Source organism: Sarcophilus harrisii, chromosome 4 (assembly GCF_902635505.1).
Source record: "Sarcophilus harrisii chromosome 4, mSarHar1.11, whole genome shotgun sequence".
In the NCBI taxonomy this organism is placed as follows: Eukaryota; Metazoa; Chordata; class Mammalia; order Dasyuromorphia; family Dasyuridae; genus Sarcophilus; species Sarcophilus harrisii.
This window is the reverse complement of record NC_045429.1, coordinates 190,077,738-190,101,789: the sequence shown is the minus strand read 5'-3', so window position 1 is coordinate 190,101,789 and position 24,052 is coordinate 190,077,738. Positions and strand designations below refer to the sequence as shown.

The following is a 24,052-nucleotide window of genomic DNA, read 5'->3' as shown; positions in this document are numbered from 1 at the left end:
AAAGAGCTGCTGTAATAATTTTTCCCCCATTTTAAAATGATATTTTTGGGATAATGACCAACCAATGATATTGCTAGATCAAAGGATATCCAGTTTTATAGCTCTTTGGACACATTTGCCTAGTAATTTGATGCACAGCTCACATGTTACTTAAAGGTAGAATTTATGCAAGAGACCTTGGCTTAATAAGCAAGAACTTCTTGACAACTAATAATCAGAATGGCATAGTGAAAAAAAGCTATTCTTGGGCCCAGGATAACCTGGGTTCAATTGTTGATACATACTGGCCATATGCCATTTAACCTTTGGTGCTCTGGGGAACTTTCTAAGAATTTAGATTGCTAGGAAAAAGCTAACTTGCATTAGTAGAGGAAATTCCTCACTAGATGGAATGAGTACCCATGAAATCACAGGTATAGAATATGAATAACCTCTGTTTTTTTTTTTTTTTGAGGCAATTGGGGTTAAGTGACTTGCCCAGGGTCACACAATTGGAAGTGTTAAATGTCTGAGACCAGATTTGAACTCAGGTCCTCCTGACTCCAGGGCTGATGCTTTATCCACTGCATCACCTAGCCGCCCTCATAACCTCTTTAACAATTTAACAATTACAAGTTGCCTAAAAATGGAACGGCATGCCTTGTGACTTCACAGACCTACAATGGGTTACACTTTGAAAACTGATTGTAGGCAAAACTATTGACAGGCACATATAGTAAATACATTCAGTGGAAATAAGAATTTATTATCAACCAACTTTCAACCCAATTTCCTAATAACAAGAATATAAAGAAAAATTTGGGGGGGAAGGAAGGGAAGGTGTCTAATGGTCCTCATAATTACAGTGTTCATCACAACTTATTTTGTTCTTCTGAAGAGTTTTATGGTTTTAATGCCAGCTCAACATATTTTCATTTATTCTATTTGATCAGCAGACTCCAAAAAAATAAAATACTGTTTTCTAATTTTATCCTTGGCTTTATTTTCACTTGACTAGCATTGTGTTATATTGTTTAGAGACTCAGTTCCTTGACCTTTGAAGATGCAATATTACCTACTTCAGTGAGAATTAGTTTCTGATTTTCTGACAAATCTGTCAACCTTTTATTGAGTATCACAATGCCCTTTTTTGAAAAATCTCCTGATGCACTAAAATTAAAAAGCTATACTAGCAGGTTTATAAGATTTATTATTTCTTAATAAATCAGAAATGTGCCTATGATATTTGTAAAAATTCCTGCCTCATCTTAATCTTTTTTGAATGCAAAAAACCTCAATGATTTACTCAAGATCCAATGAACACCTAAATGACACAATTTCTGTCCATATATGCAAATGCTATACTTAAAAACAAAAAAACCCCAAACCCTTCCATGTTATTCCCATTAGCTCACCGTGGCAGGTATAATAAGAGAGGCATAATCAGATTTATATAATAAAAGTTAGGAAAATACCAAATAATAATAGAAAAGGTTCATATTGAGTGACTAGGTGTTGACAGAAAAAAAAATATTAAGAAAAGTAGAAAACCATTCAAGAGGAAGAAAAGGCAAAAAGAAACTGAGAGCATATGAGAAAGTAAGTTACAAAACCTATCTATAGTGTGGTGGAAACTGAAGAGAACATTAAAATATCCTATCTATTTAGATAAACTGATTATATGATATAGCCAAAAAATTTGTTAGACTGATAATTTCTTCACTTTTCAAGAGTAACTTGGGCATTATTGTCAAAATAATAATGCCTCTGCTATCTATGTTTTTATGTCAAGGAAGAATAATTGTTAACTTTATATAGCACTTAAAGTTTGCAAAACACTTTACATATTACCTCATTGAACTTTCACAACGACCCTGACAGGTCTACGTATTATAAGTATATGTATAAGGTCAACTACATATTCCTGACACTCAGGAAGAATAAGGTGATATGGAGAAGGAAAATGGTTCTGAAGGTCTGAAGGAAAAGAAGACACATCAAAGTCAATGGAAGAAACAAACTGGTCAAAGAAAATTATTTTGAGAAAATGCAATGTTGATATGTAATATAACCGAAATAACTAAAATAACTAACAAAAACAATAATTAAAAATAAAAACAAGTTACCTTTTTTCGGCACTATGTTCTTCAATATTGCTGTCCCACCTTTGAGACATCAGCAAACTAAGCTCCATTTCTTCTTTTTCTATTTGTGGTTCATTTTCTTCATCATCACTATTGTGAAGATTTCTAGAACTTCCAAAGGAAGGATGTGAAGATGAAATGCCATGTCTTTTCCCTTGATATCCATCACTTTCCAAACCAGCCAGAAGATGCACCAAAGATTCATCAGGACTGCTATCCACTACAAAATAAAAAATAAGTGAATCTCCTTTGCAGCTCCTTCAAGGGCCTCTGCTACTCACACAATAATACATATGCATCTTAGTAGGTGTTTCAAGTATATCATTAAACATAAATTATAAAGCAAAGACTAAAAAGAAAAATAATTTTCTACCTTCATTGTTTTAAATATGCCAAATACACAAGTTTTTTGTTAACAGACTAAAGAGTCTATTTTGATAGATAAATCAAGAATAAGATGAAGCAATTAAATGATTAGAACTTTAAGTTAATTATTTAAAGGCTTCTATCTCAATCAAATGATCTTAGTATGTGTCTTTCAAATCTTAGCTCAAATATTATCCCTCACATGACATAATATTTCTAAAGCACTTAGCAAAGTGCCTGTCACATAGTAGGAATTTAAGAAATGCTTATCCCTCCTTTCCTCTCTTCCCCCTTCATATATGAGAGCTTTCCTGATTCCTCTCCCCATCTATTACTGTAGCCTTTCTTCCCACTATCTTGAATTATGTCTTGTATTTATTCTGCAAATGCCTACAGGTATACATGTTGTGTCCTCCTAAAAAATAGGGTCTCTTTGAGTGAAGAGATTGTTTAATTTTTTGTCTTTTAATTCTCAGAATCTAGTACAGTGACTGGAACATAGCAGGTATTTGTTGACTGACTGATTTTGTCCAAAGAGAAAAGAGTGGACATAATTGCTGGAGTCACTGAATCATGTAATTACAGGCATTCCCACTATAAACAAAGACAGGGGAAAAGAAGGAAACTGCATCTACATGGAAAGATGGCTCAGGATTACTCTGATTATAAATGCTAATAGGTATTAATATTATTGTTATAAATAATATCAATATTGATTAGAATACTTTTATACAATTGTCACAAGACTAGAGAACTCAGAGATATCTTAGTGGAAAGCTGACTAACTGCTAGAGAGATAAGAGAGATGGCAGACCAAGACATTATCAATTTAGAATATGAACTCCTTTATAAAATTTTACAAAGCAAGGAAAAACAATGGATGGCAAAATTAGCTTTAAGAAAGGCTGCAAAAAGATCCAATAAAGACATCCCAAGGAATTTTCAATAATGATGCCTAGCAGTTATATAGTTTTTGCAAGGTATTTTACATATGCTATCTTATTTGATTCTCACAACAATCCTGTAAAGTAGATGCTAAAATTATCCCCACTTTACAGATGAGGAAAATGTTAAATGACTTGCTGAGAATCACACAATTGGCCAAGTGCCTTAGGCATCTTATGAACACAGGTCACATTTATCTCTGTAGGTCATTTACCAAGCAATGATAACATTTATTCTAAAAGTTACAAAAACATAGTCTATAAGAATCTTAAGTACCAACTTAAAAGGTTACAAGGTTATATGGAGATCTTACAATCTAAGTATTTACAATATACACTTGAAAGTATAAAACACAGATGGTTTACTGGTATATCTCAGAAAGACACTGGACATGAATGAGCTGGGCTTTTAAGTGAATAGGAGGAGGAGGGAAGGCAGGATGGATTTTGAAAATTAAAACAACTCTAAGGTACCATCTCACACTTAACAGATTAGTTAATATGATAGAAAAGAAAAAAGATAAGTTGAAGGGATATGGAAAATTGGGATACTAATGCATTATTGGTGTATTTGTGAATTAGTCTAATGATTTTGGAGAATAATTTGGAATTATACTTGAAGAATTATAAAACTGTATACCTTTTGTTTCAGTAACACCACTACTAACTCCTGTATCTTAAAGAGAACAAAGAAAAGGGAAAAGGACATATTTGTACAAAAATATCTAAAGCAGCCCTCTTTGTAGTGGCAAAGAATTGGAAATTGAGGGTATGCCCATCAATTAGGGAATAGCCGAACAAGTTATGGTATATGATTGTGAAGGAACACTCGTACTGTAAGAAATGATAAGCAGGATAGTTTCAGTAAAACAGACTTATATGAATTCATGCCAAGTGGATTAAGCAGAACTAGAACATTATACACAGTGACAGCATTATTGTAATATAATCAACTATGAATGACTTAGCTACTTTGATCAAGACAATGAGCTAAAATAGTTCCAAAGGATCCATGATGAAAATGCTATTTATCTCCAGAGAAGCTGATGAATTCTGAATGCAAATTGGAACAAACTAAAAAAAAATTTTTTGGGGGGTCTCTGTTTTCTTTTACATTATGACTAAAGTAGAAATATATTTTGCACGTGTAATTAATTAACTGTGCAATATCAAATTGGTTGCCTTCTTAAGAAGAGGAGTGGGGTAGGAAGGAAGGAGAGAAATTGAAACTCAGAATTTTTGAAAATGATATAAAAATTTTTAATATGTAACTGAAAATTTTAATAATTTAACAAAATAAAAATATTTATTAAAAAAAGGTACATGTCAAAAAAGGTGTAACCATGATAAATAAAATATTTAAGAGAAAGCTAGTCAAGGGCCTAAAATTACTAATGAATCCTTATAAACTGTTAATAAGGAGTTAGTGTAAAGAAACTTCTAGGGTAGCAAAGGAGTGCTTTTTCAGTTGTATGATAAAGAAGCTGACAGGAAAAGGCAATGAGGGAGTAGTGGTTCTCAAAAGGGGCTAGTATATATGCCGTTAAGCCAATATTTCACAGTTTTAGAAGAAGTTATCCTGAGAAATTTCTACTAGTCGCAGAGTAGGGGTATAGATTTAATCTATTTACAGATAGAGAATCATAGAATTTCAAAATCAGAAGGGCCCTTAGTGGAAATTTAGTTCAACTTCTACAGAAAAAATATCTCTACCACAACATATGTACCAAGTGGTCAACTGAAGGGTAACTCACTATCTCCAAGGCAGCCTAATCTAATTTGGGAAGCTCTTTTCATTATGTTTCACACAAATTTGTCTCTACAACATGTGCCCTATGCTTTTGATTCTGCCCTTTGGAATCAAACAATATAAACTTAATTGAACTTGAAGCATTTTACAATTCTGGCTGCCCACATCTGGATCTTCTCCAGCTTCTAAGCATATTTTCTAAAAGATGTGAAAATTTGATACAATGTTCCAAATATGATCTAATAGGCAGAACCATCAATCAATCAAATATTTACTAAGAGTTTCTTATGAGCCAGCCATTTTGCTAATCACCGAGTTGCAAAGAAAAGCAAAAACAGTTCTTTTCCTCAAGATATTAGTGACAGCTATGTGCTGCAAATGGATGGAGTGCTATGCCTGGAATCAGGGAGATCTGAGATCAAATCCAGCTTGAGACACTTATCAGTTGTGTGATACTGGGCAAGTCATTTAACTTGTGTGCTTCAGTTTCCATATCTGCAAAATTAGAATAATAATAATAATATACCTACCTCTTGAAGTTGTAAGGAGTAAAAAAGATATTTGTAAAGTGCTTAGCACAATTTTTGGCACATAGTAATGCTTTAACAAATGCTTATTCTTTTTCTTTCCCTCCCTACTTACATAAAAACAGGGAATAAATCAGTACATACAAGATATATAGAGAGTAGATTAAAGATAAATTTGAAGAGAAAATATAGAGAAGTTAAGGGCACCCAAATTATTGCCAGGAACTTGTTTTTGTTTAGTTGTGTGTACCTCTTCATGACCCATGGACTACATACCGTCCATGAGGTTTTCCTGGCAAAGATCCTGGGATGGTTTGCCATTTCCTTCTTCAGTAGATTAAAGTAATGAGAAGGTAAATGACTTACCTAGGATTGTATAGCTAGTAAGTGTTTTGAGGCCGGATGTGAATTCAGATATTCCTGACTCTGGGCCCAATTCTTTATCCATTAAGCCATCTAGCTGCCAAGAATTACTCTTCTCCTAATGCTGCATAAAATCACAACCGATTTCTTGGATGCTACAAAATATTGTCATCTTCTGACTGAGTCTGAAGTCTGCGAACAGCCTCATGTTTTTTCAGACAAACTGGATAACAATTTGCACAATCTTAGACTTGTGATGCATATTTTCTGAACCCATGTTTAACACTATTTCTAATAAATTTCATTTTATTTGATTCAGTCCAATGATGTAACTAATCAAGATCTTTTTAGATTCTGACAATATCATTTAAGAAACAGAGGCTCAAAGTTATACAATTTGGTTCAAATCACAATGCTCAGAAATGGTAAAGGAAGGATTCAAACTCAGGCTATTTAAATGGTAAACTAAATGTAATTTCATATGCTATATGCCTTTTCCAGACCAGTATTTTACACATACAATTCAGAGATTTCAATGTCCTGTACAAACAGTAAATCATTTGAATCTAATACCAAATCTGTGAAATAGGCAGGGAAGAAATCACTAGCTTTACTTTAAAAAAAGAGGAAGTGCAAGAATAACAGGCTGATTTCTAATTGCCAATTCATAGTGTGGTGCTCTTTTAGCTATATTAAGCAAGTGTCTTCAGGCTAACCTTGTCTAAACACAAAACAGTTAATTCATCAAGAACATCGTTCACATAAATCTAAAAGCGGAATATGGAATACTTATTATATTATTAAAGTACTTACTGAAAATTGGAGATTGACTCAGTCTTTGGGACAGAGGCTGGAAAGTCTGACTTGTTTCCATGAGATTCAAAATTGCTTCTTCATTAATAAGTGCTTCATCTTGTTTATGAATATTCTTTCTTAAGTATTCTTAAGATAAAAACAAAGCCAACATTTAGTTATGGGCCTCTACAATTTAAACTTTCAGAATTTTAAAAAATTTGGTGAACATTTAAACAAATTTTATCTAATAGAAACTTAAAATTCTGCAATCTTCACAAAATTACAGCTGAGTTCAATTATTACTGTTTAGAAGGTAAATTTTTATTTATGCTATATGATCATGTAAATTATATTTTCATAAAAATACTTAAGTTCTAGAAGTTTTCAATCTAAGATGTCAAAGTACTCTATAACTCATTACTCTCACACCATTTTCATGAGGGGCTACAATATAATGAGTACATTTAAATTCATGCACATATAGGACAAAAAATTAATTTCATCTTATATTGTAACAAAGAGGTGAATACAGCACACAATGAAAAAGACAAAGAGACTATCTGTTGATGGCAAGTATCAAATGACACATAGGATAAATATCTGCCATACGTGGGCTACTTAGAAATGTACATACTTCTTATCCTCCCCATATCGGAATGAAACCTAATTTTTAAATTTAAAATAAACATTAATAAATGTCATTCAGTACTTTAAACACAAATAATTTAACAAAAGAGATCACATGATTGTTCTGCTGAAGACTATAATTCAAGGTAATGTTACTAAAAACCTCACCTTTGTTCAGCTCCTTTTCTTGATGGATTTCTACCACATTAGCTGGTGAACAGGGAATAGCTTCAGTAGATAGAACTTCAGAATGTAAAGTTAACTCAGCAGAGAACTCCTGGGATCCATTACTGTAGTCCACAGATCCTGATAATGTTCTGCTTAATTAAAACACATCCTTTAAAACTAACTAGATTACCAAGGGAGAAAGGTCAATTCAATGAACTGTATTAAATGACTACTTACACAGAGAAATCATTCTGCTTAAGAACTTCCTGAAGTCTCTTCTGAAACATTTTTTCACTCTCTGTTACTGGAACACATCCACGATCTTTAAATTTAAAAAGTGCATTCAAAAAAGGAAGAGGACCTTTTTAGGCAAACAGTAAATTAATAAAATATTCTGAAGCAACACTAAGCTTTTTTCCTCAAGGAACTTTTAAAAATGATAGTAACTTACCAACTTTTGTGATACACCTTTAATCTAAAAGCTGTTCTCTTATAATGGCAAACAAAATTAAAATGGTTACCCATGTTATGATGTTGGGTACTTGAAGTCAGTTCAAGATAAAATTCCATAATTATAACCTGCATTTGGAGTAGAAAAAGAACATTTCCCTTAACCTATCAACATATTATATTCCTAAATGCAATGGGAGACTCAAGCTTATTTATTTCCTTGATAAACAATATTATTATTTTGAAATTTATATAAAAGGCACTCAACTATAATAATTTTAGTCAAATATTAAAATGAACTTCAGTATATTTTTAATTTCAAAATTTTCTGAGAAATAATTTTAAAAAGTACCCAAAATACTAACAAATCAACTTGGGGGCAATACTTAGCCTTCCATAGCTTAGTGAATTATAACCAGTGTTTCCAAAAATGTGTTTCATAATCTCCATTTGGTGAGACAAGAGGTTCAGAAAGTATTAGTGAATGAGGAAAGAGCTTGGTCATAGTCAGATAAAAGGCCAAAATAAAGGAAAGTAAAAACAGACTATAGGAGTAGGAACATTAATCACTAATAAGCACAAATGGGAAAATAGTAAGATCCTTTATAGATTCTGTCAAAGTGAAGAACTATCGATAATGGGACAATAGAGGGGAAATTTTATATGAAAATTGAAAGAAGATTTATGAAATTCATTCTGATATGAGTAATAACAATTTATAAATGCAGGATTTAAAGGTTTGCACAGTGCATTAAGCACAAATACATCAGGAGATAGCCTGTATAAATATTATTTCCATTTTACAAATGAGGAGATTGAGGGTATGAGAGGTTAAGTGACTTGCCTATGACTACACAGCTATTAAGTATCAAAGGTGGTATATGAATCCAGGTTTTCTGACTCCAAGTAATATGTTCTTTACATTATGCCACATTGCTTCTGACAAATTGTATGGGGAATTAATAATTTAGACTACACACATACACACACACACACATACATACATACACGATGGGTTTAAAATTTTTAAAAAATAAATTAGCAATTATACCTTGTGATTCAGGTTCACTAATTTGAGAGGATTCATTTCTGTTTCTTCGGCGTTGCTTTTCATCTTCCCATATGGCTTGTAAACCAGGATTTCCATCAATTTGAGCTACAAATTAAAACAAATATTTCAAAGTAAAGTTGTGAAAAACTTTTATTTAATAATGGACATTCGATTGCTTTTTCCCCTGCCCAATAACTTAACCTTGAGTTACTTACTTTGTGTACTATAAGAAACTTGCAAATAGTTACCAGAAACAAGCCTACAAGATGTCCTTATTAGCCCATTCTGTATTTGACAATGTTTCTCCTTTGTATTCTTGATTATTCTTGCTTCTTGTCCTGCTCCCCAAATCACTAGCTTAAGAAAACTCAAAAATTTAACTGGACAAAAATACTTAGGAATCCTCCACAGAGTTTTATGAAAACTGAACAAGGGAATGAAAAGGAAAAATAGAATAAAATGCATTAAATTTTCTTTAGGTCCACTATTTGATTTTCTGTATCACACTGGTTTCCAGTTTGTGGCACAAAGCAATATAGCTATTTATTCAATAAAAAATGATTGAGTTTGCCTCACTCATAACACTCCATTTCTTGTCTCTTCACCTTTACTGAGTTTGTGTACAGTAAACTCCATTTTTCATCTCAGTGTCTTAGAATCCCTAATTTTCACCTCTTCATCAAATAATCTTTTGCCTCTCTCTCTGTGTGTATATATATATATATATATGCATATATATAAATACATATTTATATATATGTATATGTTTTTTAATACATTTGTATATGCACGTTGCTCCCCTAAAAGAATGTATGTTTCTTTAGGGCATTCTTGAGGTTCCTTTTTTTTTGATCTTCATATTTCTAAAATGTAATACAATGCATTTGCTACTTGAGGGAATTGTTCCTTGCAGGCTACACTAATGGAAAAAAAGTTTCTATGCCAAGAAGGAAAGGTTTCAAGCATGGGTCTTGCAATGCTCTACATCATGTTATCTGAAGATCAAGCCTAAGTTCAGAGACAGTCATCATTTGAAGGCCAGCCACCAGGTGATTATTCTTTTTGACTACAGTAACTTTAAAAAAAGGGGGTTTTCAAAGGTATTTGAGAAGTTTCAAAATATATTAGTAGGAGTCTCCACAGCAATTAAATTTTGGCTTCTTCAAAGTTTTTTTTTTTTTTTTTTTGAGATATGGGAACATAAATTTTGGCTTTTTGGAAATGGTATAAAATAAAAAATGAGCAGATACATACCTTCAATCTCTAACCGATTTAAAATATCAGCAGCTACAGCATCCACTTCTAATTCACAGGTACTTTGTGGCTCAACACCTTCCAGAATTAAAGAACTATAATGAAATGAAATTACAATAGAATATAACTATAGTATACTTTATGAAATTCTTTTATGTATAAAATATTTTTATTCATATTTGGAGTGACTATTGGAAAATCATTATAAGAAAAGTTAATATACTAATGAAGTTCACAATAATTATTAAATACATAGTTATTGGATGGTTTGTATATTAAATAAAATGATAAATTGGGAAAAATATTAGTAAATAGTAATATTTAATAATATTGTTTAAAGTTATACAGGTCAGTTGAATAGTTTACAGATGGATGGATGTATAATTAAAAAATTTTTTTGAAGCAAGAATATTCCATCTAGGTCAAAAAGAAAAGCAACAGGGAAGCTTAGAAGGTACTTATTTCTAGATAGGAATGTGAAAAAAATTTTAAAAAGATACAAAAGAAAGAATATCAAATTTGGGAGCAAAACTAATCAGAGCAGTGCTACTGAAAGTAGAGGAAAGAAACAAAAGGATAATACTAACCTTCTTCTTTCCCCATAATCACTATTCAATGAGTTAAAAGTTTTCTTTAAAAATGTAAACAAATTACAACATGGAAAAGTCATACTGAATCCTCCACAAGGGAGTCAAAAACCAGAAAAAGCAACAAAATGAAAACAATATAGCCTTATGAAAATTACACTGCAGTACTTGACCCAAAAGTATTTTCTTCAGTAGTCAAAGAGATTAGGAAGTTATCAAAGTTGTGACTGGGCTGGGTGAACAGTCATTAGGGCCTAAATTAAGACTCTTTACAAATGACACAAATATGAAGACATATAAACTTTGTGTACCAAATATCTTGAAGATAAATAATGGCTTGGCTATATAATCATTTGGAAGTGTAAATGAAGGCACATAAAAGCTGTTCACAAATAATTTACTCAACCACTGTCTTAAAAAAAAAAAAAAGGTTATTTTGAAATAAATCAATTTGAATAGATAGAATTTTATAATATAACTATGGTTGATTCTATTACCGTCAATGGAGAAAGTAAATATTAGCCAGTAAGTCAGAGCAGCCTATCCTTTAACTCTTTTTGAAAATGTAGCTGAGAGTTGCAACTCCATCATTATTAGAGAAAAAGCTGAGAGGATCTCAATTTAAGTAGCTCATCTGAAATTTGGTACCTTTAACATTGCTGCATTCCTTAGCAAATTACTACAGTATCACCATGGACTCTGCCAAAATTTCTGTGTACACCTGAAACCAAAATCTCTTGGCCAAGTGATGATTACTGTTGCTGAAGCCATACTGATATTGTGTTGATCATGTGTTTTATGATACCACTAAGTTGGTTCAACTGAAGAAATGACACCGAATAACTGAAAATGAGAAACTAGTTTATCACAAATAAAGAAATATTTAAGTTAAATTAGAATGATGATAGGGAAAAGATAAATTTCAGGTTTGAAAAAATTTAAAGAAGAGAATTTTCAGCCCTTAAAATTAAATCAGGATTATAGGATCAATTATAGATTATAGTTCTATGTTTGGAAAAGTAATATGAGGTGAGTTTATGGAGGTTTACCAGACAGTCCCAGTGCCACATTAGTATCCATAAAATAGTAAAAGGAAAAGAAAAATGTCTCTAATAGATTATCTTTGGACAATTTATGGAAAGACAATTATAGGGATCACAAAAAATGAGGAGGCACAGATGGCTTATAACTTGGGTCGATGAATTACAATGTGTGAAGAGTATATAATTTCAAGAGAATTGGGGGTGCTAAAGGAAGAAAATATAAAAAAAACTTAAATGAGATATGGGAGTACACTAAAAACAAACAGCCTACTTTAGAAGCTTTCCTAAAGGTCTCTTCTTTACTCTCCCACATCCCCAAAGTAATTTTAGTCAGAGGGATCAAAAGGTAAGCCCATGTTCTGTTTCTGAATCTGAGGCAAAAAGCTATTATTTTTCATGTAGGTAATTTTATTTCATGATATCACTTGTTTTATTAGTGTTCTGATCATGGAGCAAATCTAAAATATAATTAATACTACCACAATTTAAAAATAACACCTGAAAAACTACATTTCTTCTATTAACTATATGTTTCATAAAAATTAGTTGTTAATTCATAACATTGTTCCTAGAAAAAAATGTCAAGTTAATGTGAGTGCTATAAAATAAATTAGTTGGACTAAAAAAGTATTTAAGGTCCATTTCAGCTAAAAATCTTATTATTTTATAATTCTTTTAAATTGAATATGGCCTTATATAAATAATAAAATGAACATTTAAGTGAAGTATGATTATTCTGTTTCTGTTTCTGTCCTTTGAATTTCTTTGCTATTCCGTATGCCCACATTGGCTGTATCAAATAAAAGATTATTTAGTGAGGAATAACTTTCTGATAGCCCTAGAACCACAATGGAATCTACAATATTAAAAGAAAAAAAAAGGTGATCTTCAATAATTGGGTGTATTCTTTATGGAAAATTTATGATAAGATATATACAAGAATGACAAAGGAGAGATGGCAGGAATAGGTTTTAATGTATACTAGTTGAAAGATTACTTAACTGGTCCATTATAACAAAGAAGAGGCTTTTGGTAGAACATCTGAAAATAATAATTTCAAAAAATTCTAAATAATTTCTCATATTATAGAGATTTCAACTATTTCTGTAAGACCCAGCATTCCTACTATGCTAAAAAATGAACAAACCACATATCTACAAGTGCAATTAAAAAGTCATTTCAGAGATAAATTCAATGGTGAAAATTAATGGAATAAATTAAATAACATAATGAAAGTTGGCTAGTGGGAAACAACTGAATAGACAGAAAGGAAACAATAAATGAAATGAAAAGAAGCCAGTAGTACAAGAAAAAGGATAAAGCAAATAAATAGGACCAGGTGGGTAGAATATCCAAGAACAAAAAAACAACGTCATGAAGTTAGAGAGAAAGAGGCCACAGATATCAAACTGGAAAAATCAGAAATGAGGCATGAGCAATGTCCTTGCATGAGGGTAATGATCTTTGTTCTTCAGGCACAAATTAGGAAGGATACCAAAACCAGGACATAATTTTCATGTTGGGTAGATGATACAATTTTCAATTTTAAAGATGTTTAACAATCACATTACAAAAACAAATATGTTAATATCTATGATAGTTGTGCAGTATCATTTTTTGTGGATATTTTTTGATGGCAATGATGTGCAGTTATTTAAATACAATAAGATCTTAAACTGGGGTAACTAATTTGAAAATAATCACAGAATATATAATTTGTTATATCTTAAGTGATATAACCAGAAATTGTTGTATTTATGATGCCTTAGAACATAATGAATTCCTTTGGCAAATTATATTCTATTTATTTACTTAAAATTTCTAATAAAAGGCCATTTAATTAATTAATTTATTTATTAATCTTATTAAAGTAAGAACTTTACACAATAAACATATATAGCTATTAAGTTTCATGTAATACTTTTTATGACATATATTTTTCTTATTCACCTATTGTGATTCACAGTTGCTTTTTAATCTGACTCTCCGATCTCATTTGGGGTTTTCTTGTCAAAGATAATAGAGTGGTTTGCCATTTCCTTCTTCAGCTCATTTTACAAATGAGGAAACTGAAGCAAACAGGAGGAAATGACTTGCCCATGGTCATATAGCTCAAGTGTCTAATACTGGCTTTGAATGTAGGTTTTTCCGATTTCTGATGTAGTCCTTTACTCACTGTGCCATCTAGCAGCTTCATTCCTACAGTACCCTATTCTTAAAGGGAATAAAATGGTCTTTCCTAAAAAGACTATATAATCTAAGACTTTTTTCAATAAAATATTCAGGGTTCCTTGTTAAAGTTCACTATATTTTCTTAAGAACTAAAGAATTTAAAAAGCTTACTTCCAAAAACCTTCAAAGTATAACCAGTATATTCACAAATTTTATGTAGTAATATTATTTAAAACATCTTATCTCTTCGGTATCCAAATATAGTATTAGGGTCACTGGCTGACAAGCTTTTGGACTTAAAATGAGAAGATATATGGATTCAAATCACATCACATCTCTAATCCTATCCTTTCAAGTTGTATGACTTTAGACAAATGACATGGTGTAAGTCTATTTACTTCTGTATAAAAAAGTTCTATATACCATTAGGATCTATCTTACAAGATTGTTTTAAGGATCAAATGAATATGTATGTGTACTTAGTACATACACATACACATATACACAATAAAATCAGACTTTATATAGCATCTTAAGATTGGAAAAGCACACCTGTCTATGTATATATGGCTTCCTAACATGGAAATACACACACACACACACACACAGAGTTTTCTATAGTGCTATACAAATATCTATTATTTGTTACTCTTCTAAAATGACTTTTTTTCCTACTTAACTGCTAGACATAAAAGGAAAGAGAATTTTATAGTAAGAGGATATCATTTAGTACATTAATTCAAATTTTTTTCATTAGTCAATTAGAAATCTAAAAAATTAAATGCAAATTTGAAAAAGATAACTGTCTTTATATTTTATAATGCTCTCTATATCTTGGTTGGTCCAAAAATTTTCCAATATCCACAGAGTTGATAAGAATGAAAAAAACTGTGGTATGAGATTATAATGGAATATTATTGTGCCATAAAAAATTATAAGTAGGATAATTTCAGAAAAACCTGAAATAATTACTTGAATATCTGATACAAAGTGAAATAAGCAGAAACAGGAGACATTGCCCACAAACAGCAATATTACATGATGAACAACTGTGAATGACTTAGCTATTTTCAGCAGTACAATGATCCAAGACAATCCCAAAGGACTCATGATAAAAAATGCTATCTGGTTCCAGAAAAAGAACTGATGATGCCTGAATATAGACTGGAGGATATTATTTTTTACTTTATTTATTTTTTTTATTTTGTTCATCCCCCCCCCCCAAAATGACTAATATGGACATGTTTTGTATAATTATACATGTGTAATCTATATCAGATTGTTAACCAACTCAGGGAGAGTGAAGGGAAAGAAGGGAAAAAATTTGGAACGCAAAAGATAACAAATCTTAAAAATTATTTTTATATGTAATTGGGGAGAAATGAAATATTAAAAAGATAATTACCATATTTTTATAGGTTCTAAAAAGTACATATTATTGGGCTTTGAGTTTATCCAGATGAACAATAACATTTCCTTTCTTTGAATCCTAGAATTTATTGCCCTTTGTGAAAGATAATTTAACCCACTAAAGAGTAATGTTGATGTGTATTTATGAATATATTTTTTACCCTCCAAAACAGACAGACAAAAAACAAACTTGCTCAGAGAAAGAAGTAGATGGAACACCTAGAAAAATGACACAGAAGCTAATTGTTGCCACTTTATCTTTGATGGATAAGCAGAAAGATCAGAAAAACTTTATATACTGCACATCACTAACGCTTCCTGGCCTTCTGCATTGAAATCCATAAATTGATCATTCAAGAAAACATCAGTTCTGACTAGAGAAATCTAGGATACAGAGTTTATGGCACAGAACAGTCATTGGAAAAAATTTCTTTACCAATTATACAGTTAAGAAAAATCAAACTAATCCAATCCATTAAAAAAAAAAATCACATTATGTGAAGTCACAGATTTTCACTTCTGGCTGCTAAATGGTAAAATAGATAAGAGACAACCTGGAAATCAGTAAAATCTGAATTCAAAGCCCACTTCAAATAGCAGCTGTGTAACTCTAGATGTGAAGACCAAGGTTAGGACCCTGGATACCTTAGAATCAGCTGGAGTCATGATAAGCCAGAGTCCTTGGTCTTTATTCTTGGTCTTCAGGGGTAGAAGTGAAGGGATTGGACACAGAATTTTTACAACCTCTCTTCTCTACCTCTCCTCCGCCAAAAGTGACTCTGGCTAGTCTTACTCCACTCCCTAAGTCCCTCCTACAATTCTCTGTACATACCAATTATCGAGCCAGCACAGAATAGTGGGAAGGGCCATTTTCCAAGCACATGCTTATAGAGTATTAGCCAATTGGTAATTTGCCTTAAGTGCTTGGTTGTCGGACCTCAGTGCATCAACTTGAGAGTTTCAGCCCTTTACACTAGGCAAGCCACTTAACTATTTGGAATCTCAGTTTCCTTATCTATCAAACAATGAGGATAAAATGAAATGATATGTATAAAGTACATTCCAAACTATTTCAATATTTATATTTCAATAAAACACTATGTCAATAAATTGTCATTTACTTTAAAAACTGTTAAAAATGGAAAGAAACAGAATGAATATTGGTAATGACTATTTATCATGATAAACTACATTACTATATTACAGGGAAGGGAGTAGTGTAAATTTTTCAGAACACTTTTCCTCTCCCAACTTTGAAAAAAAGAATTCTTGAATGGAAATGTTTTTAAATTGAGGGTATTTAAGTCTATTATTTGGTTTAACAGAAACCATCTAACTTTAAAAAAAAAATTTAACACAGGAAAACGATATAATGAAATATTTATATTAAATTCTATAATCCAGTAGCCATTAGTTTGTCATGACTAGAAGGATACATAATTTTTAGTTTCTTTTTTACTTTTAAAATATTTGCTGACCTTGGTATTTCATCTTCTTCCCAACGAAACAGAGTACCAGTAAGGGAATTTCTTGGTAACTGATCTTTGTAACATCCAATTCCATGTAATGTATCACCTAAGAATAGAAAGGTAAAAGAAATAAAAGCATCTTTTTGGATAATGCTTTAGGTTAAAATTCAATGGTTTATCACCTCTATAACAAGCTCTAAAATTTCTTATGCATTCCAAATCTATGTCAATAGACAGAGTTACAATATTTTTAAATCAAAAAGGAAAGAAAGGATTCATAATATATGTGTGGGAGAATAAATGTTCTATGTGGTAGGTATACTTATGTAATCACTTTAAATATATATATATATATATATAATGTATATTTGTGGTCTCTAACCTAAATTCCCCAAGAAATATGTTTTTAGCTTTCACTAAGAGGCCTATGGAAACTGGATACCAGATCAAATTTAAAACACAATTTAGCACTCATTCCTCAAACTGAAAGAGAATATACAATGCATTCCAGATGCAGGAGCAGTGAGTGGAAACTTCTGGTGAGTGCAAATGCACTTTGACCTGCAGAAGATGAGGGGACTGTGTATGTTTGCTCACAAGTTCTAGTTTAAGAAAGTGTGTTATGGGGTCATGCTTCAGAAACTGCCTCTGAAGATTTACTACTTCCCAGGAGATTTCTTTCTGAAGATTAACTCTTTGTTTACAGCAGACTGGGTAGCAAAAGGAAAAATATTGATGCTAGGATTTATATATTAAATTTACAATCTCTTCTTACAATTCTTAATATTTGCATATCATATATCTGTAAGAGAAGGACACTGTCTTTGCTATTATGACCTTTTCAAGGAAATATTTAAATGAAACTGACTAAAGACTACCAAGGGCTCCTTTAAGGAATCTTCCACTCTGTGGATAATGATCTTTCATGAATAAAAGGACATTTTGATGGCTCTACAACCACCTATGTCAATTTTCATTGAGTAAAAATGTTCTTTTCCTTGAATATGTTCTATGTCTATTAAAAGATAAAATATCCTTAGTATGCACTTTTTAAACATTATTAAAGGAATAAGCAACAAATATAAAAAGGACTATAAATTGTCTAAATTGGGATATTACCATATTTTTAAAAAAAATTTATATTATAGGTTCAGAAGCATACAATTCCTATTAAGTAGCCTATTTTGTCAAAATATTTCTTTAAAATTCATTTTAGTTAAATCCATAATAAAACAAATTTTGACATTATTTCATCTTATATTTGGATTCAGTGCAAAAGATATTTATTAAAATGCTTACCTCACACAAGGCTCTATTAAGATAACAAGTAATACAAAAAGAAGATAAAATAGCCCTATCTTCTTAGAACTTACATTCTAATGATCAGGTACTACTACAGTATCTAAAGCATAAGAATATGCACATTTTCCTAATTGAGCATTAGGAAAAATTGAAAACATTAATTTTATTTGAAATTATTAACTATGAAAAATTCTATGTAGAACAAATTTCAATTATGAATTAGAAAAGTTTGTCACAGATTGTATTTTATGATTTTGAACCAAAATGACAAGAATCATCATCAAACACAATTCAATCTGTGCCTGATTTCCCCCATAAAATTTCCAAAAAAGGAACTGTGACAAAATTCAACAACAAAATAGTAATGTATCACTATTTCTTTTTTCCCTGAAGCAATTGGGGTTAAGTGACTTGCCCAAGGTCATACAGCTAGGAAATGCTAAGTGTCTGAGGCCAGAGTTGAACTTAGATCCTCCTGACTTTAGGGCTGGTGCCACCTAGCTGTCCCAGTATCACATTTCTTTAGAGTAATAAACCAATACAAAGAGTCCAATTTCTTAAAGATACAACTTAAACCTCACTTCCCATCTTTAACCTATATTGTTTAAATCTTCCCTTACAATTTAAACACGTATTTTTTCTTTATTTCAAAACAAACAAACAAACAAACAAACAAAAAACCAACACTGGACTGTATTTTCTTTCCTTCTACTTACCATATAATTTCTATCATTTATAATTAAATTTCAATGATTTATCAACACATACTGCCTCATAATATTCAGTTTCGTTTACTGTCTACAATTTGCTCATTAAATTATTAAACTTTATTAATAACACTTTAATATAATGAGGCAAACTGATGTTGTGTTTAGAGAGATGGATTTAAATCCAGTCTCTGACACATACTGGTTATGTAAACCTGGACAAATCACTAAACCTCTCACTGCCCAAAGGAACTCTTTAAAAAAAAAAAAAAGGCCAAACACCTTTATTTCCCTCAATTATCAAATATTTATTTTCCCCTCTCACTTCCCCTGAAAAGTACCTTCCAATCTTTTCTTTAAAGCCAAATTTGAGTATTAAAATTTTGCAGCATTATTGTTATTATTTTGTTTGTATTGATTTTATATATATTACTGTAATCATTATGTTTGTTTTTTGGGTTCTTCTTAACTTTCAATGGCACAAACAGTCTCATGAGTCTAGTAGGCATTATATCCTCAGGTATTACTTTTACTTGAACTCCTTTCACTTATTTCTCACAACAACCAATAACTGAGTACTGAATGAATATTTTATGTTTAGCATTAGGTTACCCAAAAATGATTAAGAAAAATAGTTCCTTTACAATCAAGTTGGCTATATTTAAAAGAAAACATATATCCTACAAAACAAAACAGAGAAAACCCTTCTATTTAAAAATCTTATGGAAGCCCATATACGCATAACACCTAATCCTATTCTTTAATTTTACCAGGAAGGTAGAGACCAATTTTTTTTTATTAAAGGTTTTATGGTAGGGACCAATATTAAACCACATTAACTGCTTTCAAACTTCTATTAATGAAAAAGAGATAGTCCAATAATACATTTTGTCTATAGTATCGTAATAAGAGTAGAAATAATATAAGATATGAAAAAAGATATTTCAGAAAGTCAGATAGAAGAGTATGGGATTAAAATTTAGGTGATATCTGTGTAGCTCTGAGTCAGAACTTTGACAAATAAGTAAATAATAATCCAATGGACTTTCCAGGTATGCCCCTGGAATATAACATCCTTCATTTTTCAAGGTATATGCTAACAACATATGTATACAATATGTGTAAAAGGAATTAGAAAACTCATATTGGATAATCTTAATATTTTTAGTGAAATTATGTAGTGAAAGTTGGAATTGGAGAGGTAGAATCTAGTGACTTAAAAAAGGGAACAGAGTGAGAGTAGAGTTGACGGATGAATAAAAGGCTTATCAATTAGTAGTAAAAGCAAGGTTGAAGTTAAAAAGCATGAACTTGTACTGGGCCAATTCTGCATATTCAACAACAAAACAGTAATGTACCACTATTTCACTATTTCTGTGTCTTTAATTCAAACTGAATTTTTAAAAATTTAATTTAATTTATATTTATATATATAACATATATAATATATATGCATTTATATATATTATATAAATTTATAAATTAATTTAATTCAAACTGAATGCTTTATTTTCTGCTGATATATCATGTAAGTATTACATTTTATAACATATATTCTGTTTACCCAAATAAACTATAGGCCATGTAAAGACCTAAACCAAAGTGACTGTTTTTTGTAAGATACTTCTTAAATAGCCACAAAGCAAGAAAACTAGCATACAGACACTTTATTACTTACTAAGCTATTTCCTTAGTCCTTCTGCTATTATGACAAAGACTATTATAGAGAAATACAAAAGTTTAAAAACTTTATAAATAGAATCTCAATTTAGAAAACAAAACAAAACAAAAAAATCTTACTTTTTCTTTTCACTTTCCGGAATCTGACAGCAGCCAAGTTAATTAAATTCATTCCATATAGATTGTAGTCAATGAAGAGTTGGAGGAGGTAGGGAATATGCGCTTCATGAGGCTGGTAATATTTATTCATTATGGCTCCACTTTGCAAAAGTTCACATATCCTGAAGTGAAGAATAAAATACTAATTTATAGCAGAGAACCATAAAGTGGTAGATTCAGAGCTAGAAGAAATCTTAGTAATCTCATACAACTCTCTTATTGTGTAGATGAAGTTAATTAAAACTGAAGAAAGTAGTGATTTGCTGCTCAATGTCCTATATTCAATAAAGAAGCAAAACTGGAATTCAAATCCAAGTCCTTTGTTTCCAAATTCAATGTTCTTTGCACTGCAACTTCTTTCTTATCCTACAGTAATAGAGTTGGAAGATATCTCAGAGATCATCCTGTTTGGTCTGTACCGAATAGAAATCCCAACAAATTATATCACCTGTTTTGAGCAATCATACAAATTAAGAAAAACGAATATAGAACAATAGCAATCATGTATTGTTGTTTTTTAAAAATTTTGCTATTTTTATTTAATAAAAAAAAATGAAATCTTATTAAATAAAACAACTGGCATTCTTTGAAATGAGTTCTGCATTTGAAAGGTAACAATCACTCGGCTTTTACAAAATTTAATGTGTATTTTATGTATGAGACTGAAATGATTATATAGAAAGCATGAGAGACAAAAACACTTAGCTGACATTATTCATTATTTTCAGTAATAAGTTTTAATTTAGAATGATATGAACCAATGATTTAGCTTTGCTAACTCCAAAAGTGTTTCCTTTCTTAAGAATCTATAAAATCCTTAAAAAAATAACATAATGAAACTTTTATTTAGAAATAGCATAAACATCAGAGCTAACAAAAAGGGAAATAGTCCAACCAGCAGCTTTATGATGCAACCTTCAAAAGACTACTATTAAGAGCAGATAGGTAGCACAGTGGATAGAGCAACAGCCCCAAAGTCAGGAAGACCCGAGTTCAAATCTGTTCTCAGACATTTAATGCTTCCTATCCGTGTGACCCTGGGCAAGTCACTTAACCCCAATTGCCGTGGGGGAGGAAAAAGACTGCTATTACCTCTTTTGTTTTAAAATAAATTGAAGTAAATTTTCTTTACAAAAAAAAAAAAAAAAAAAAAGCCCTCAAAATTTAGCAGAAGATTCACATAGAATCACTTAATTCCAGAAGTTATTTATAACAAGTGAAATGTTATATAGTACTTAACTTCACTGATATTAAAGAAAAAATTTGTTCCATGAAACATTTTGGCAGGGCAAAAGAATACCCATCCCTCCTATTACCTCCACACCTCATTTCCAGTTGCCTCTCAGGAAGGGAGAAATAAAAATTCCTCCTCAATTTAATGAGAAAAGTAGCTTCCATTTACATTTTAAAAATATCATTTTTAAATTAGATATCAAATGAGGAATAAAAGAATTAAATTACAAATTCACACCAGGAAAGAAAATATAGTCAAAACAATTATTATAAAACAAGCTTAGGATACATCTTGAGGATCTGTGACTACTTTCTTAGATCTAAAGATGACCCATAGAATCAGAGCCCTATTGAAAAGACTGCACAAAAAGACAAGACAAAAAGCAGAAACGGTTTTCATGAAGTATTTGTTTGTTAAATCTAAACTAACTTTAAGGCTGGTCTCTTGTACTTATTTTGAGAAAAACCAGGGATAAAGGCCAGGAAAATTTATTCTAAAATTTAAGAATAGGAAGTGGAAGGAGACTCTTTTCTGGAAGGATCTCTTCTCTGTTTCTCTCTGAAATGAACCTAGCTGAGGCTCCCAACTTATATGCTCTACACTGAGTATAAACCAATCATTACATCACTAGGAAACCATTATTTGTTGTAAGATTAAATCAATCATACTGAACTATTAAGCATCATGCTAAACTAGATAACCACTGTCTCATCAATTCCACTTAGTTAGTACCTTATAAGCATCCTTGCTTCAAGTTCAGAGTTCTGGTCCATAACATAAAATGACATGCAAATTTATTGTGTTACTATTAATCATGATAAAAACTATGGTCTTTTTTTTTGCATTTTATTATTAAGATATAATATGACATACTAGATAGTGTATATAAGTCAATAAGTCAATAAGCATTTACTGAATATCTTCTATGTACACTGTGCTAAGAACTTGGGATACAAGAAAGATAAAATGATTCCCATTCTCAAGGACAACCTAATGGAAGAGATAACATGTAAACAATTGTGCAGATAAACTATATAGAGGACAAATGGAAAATAATCAACAGAGGGAAGATCAGAATGAAGGGAAACTGGGAAAGATTTCTTGTAGAAGATGAAATTTTATGTAGGGCTTAAAGGAAGCCAGGGAAGCCAGGAGGTGACAATTAGAAGGAAAAATATTTTATGCATGAGGAAACAGTCATTGCAAATGCCTGGATTTTGAAGATGGAGAGTCTTGAAATAGCAAAGACAGCAATGTGACTGACTTGCAGAATGGTATATGGGGTGTGAGTAAGGTATAAGAAGATTGGAAAGGTGGCAGGAAGCCAGTTGTAAAGAGCTTATAATGGTTTAAATTCTGCTTATGACACTAGCTTTGTGACTAGGATAACTCAATTTCTTCTGAACTTCAAACTTCCTAAGATTTTAAGTTGTAATCAGATTGATATTTAGATTCAGTAGGAAAAGTTCCCATATGAACAAAGTAACAACTCCTTGATGCATTAACATTTTATCATTAAAACTACTCAGTTCCTAATTTCACAATTTCTGTACCTTTTCACCATTGCAGGATTATAAAGATAAATCTTCATAAAGTGTCTCTCCTTCTCATGATAACCATAAAAAGGCCTGAAATAGAAGAAAACAGACATTTAAATTATTCTCATAAAATGATGAAGAAATATGCTTATCACACCAAGGAAGTTTTATTCTTTCAAAAAAAAATTTTTGACAGCATAATAGACTTAATAAAGCCTTCCAGTTAAGTATCAAATTTACCAAATCCACAATTATTTTGTTAGTATGGATCTCATCAGTGGCAATGTAAGTTTTAAAAATTTATTCTTAATATATAGTATAATTCAAACTATT

General features: G+C 31.1%; 1 protein-coding gene across 3 annotated transcripts in view; it reads right to left on the bottom strand.

Annotated features, from left to right (window-relative positions):
- REV3L (REV3 like, DNA directed polymerase zeta catalytic subunit) overlaps window positions 1–24,052 on the bottom strand; it is a 228,447-nt gene that overhangs the window by 105,341 nt on the left and 99,054 nt on the right. For 2 of the 3 annotated variants that reach the window (XM_031964403.1, XM_031964400.1), the window contains exons 3-11: window positions 23,735–23,809; window positions 20,909–21,069; window positions 17,109–17,205; window positions 10,419–10,513; window positions 9,165–9,269; window positions 7,901–7,985; window positions 7,664–7,815; window positions 6,887–7,015; window positions 2,106–2,343 (exon numbers count right to left, since the gene is read on the bottom strand). In XM_031964403.1, the coding sequence (XP_031820263.1) occupies window positions 2,106–2,343; window positions 6,887–7,015; window positions 7,664–7,815; window positions 7,901–7,985; window positions 9,165–9,269; window positions 10,419–10,513; window positions 17,109–17,205; window positions 20,909–21,069; window positions 23,735–23,809 (1,137 nt within the window). The remainder of the gene's footprint in view (window positions 1–2,105; window positions 2,344–6,886; window positions 7,016–7,663; window positions 7,816–7,900; window positions 7,986–9,164; window positions 9,270–10,418; window positions 10,514–17,108; window positions 17,206–20,908; window positions 21,070–23,734; window positions 23,810–24,052) is intronic. The other variant, XM_031964401.1, reaches the window with a different exon arrangement.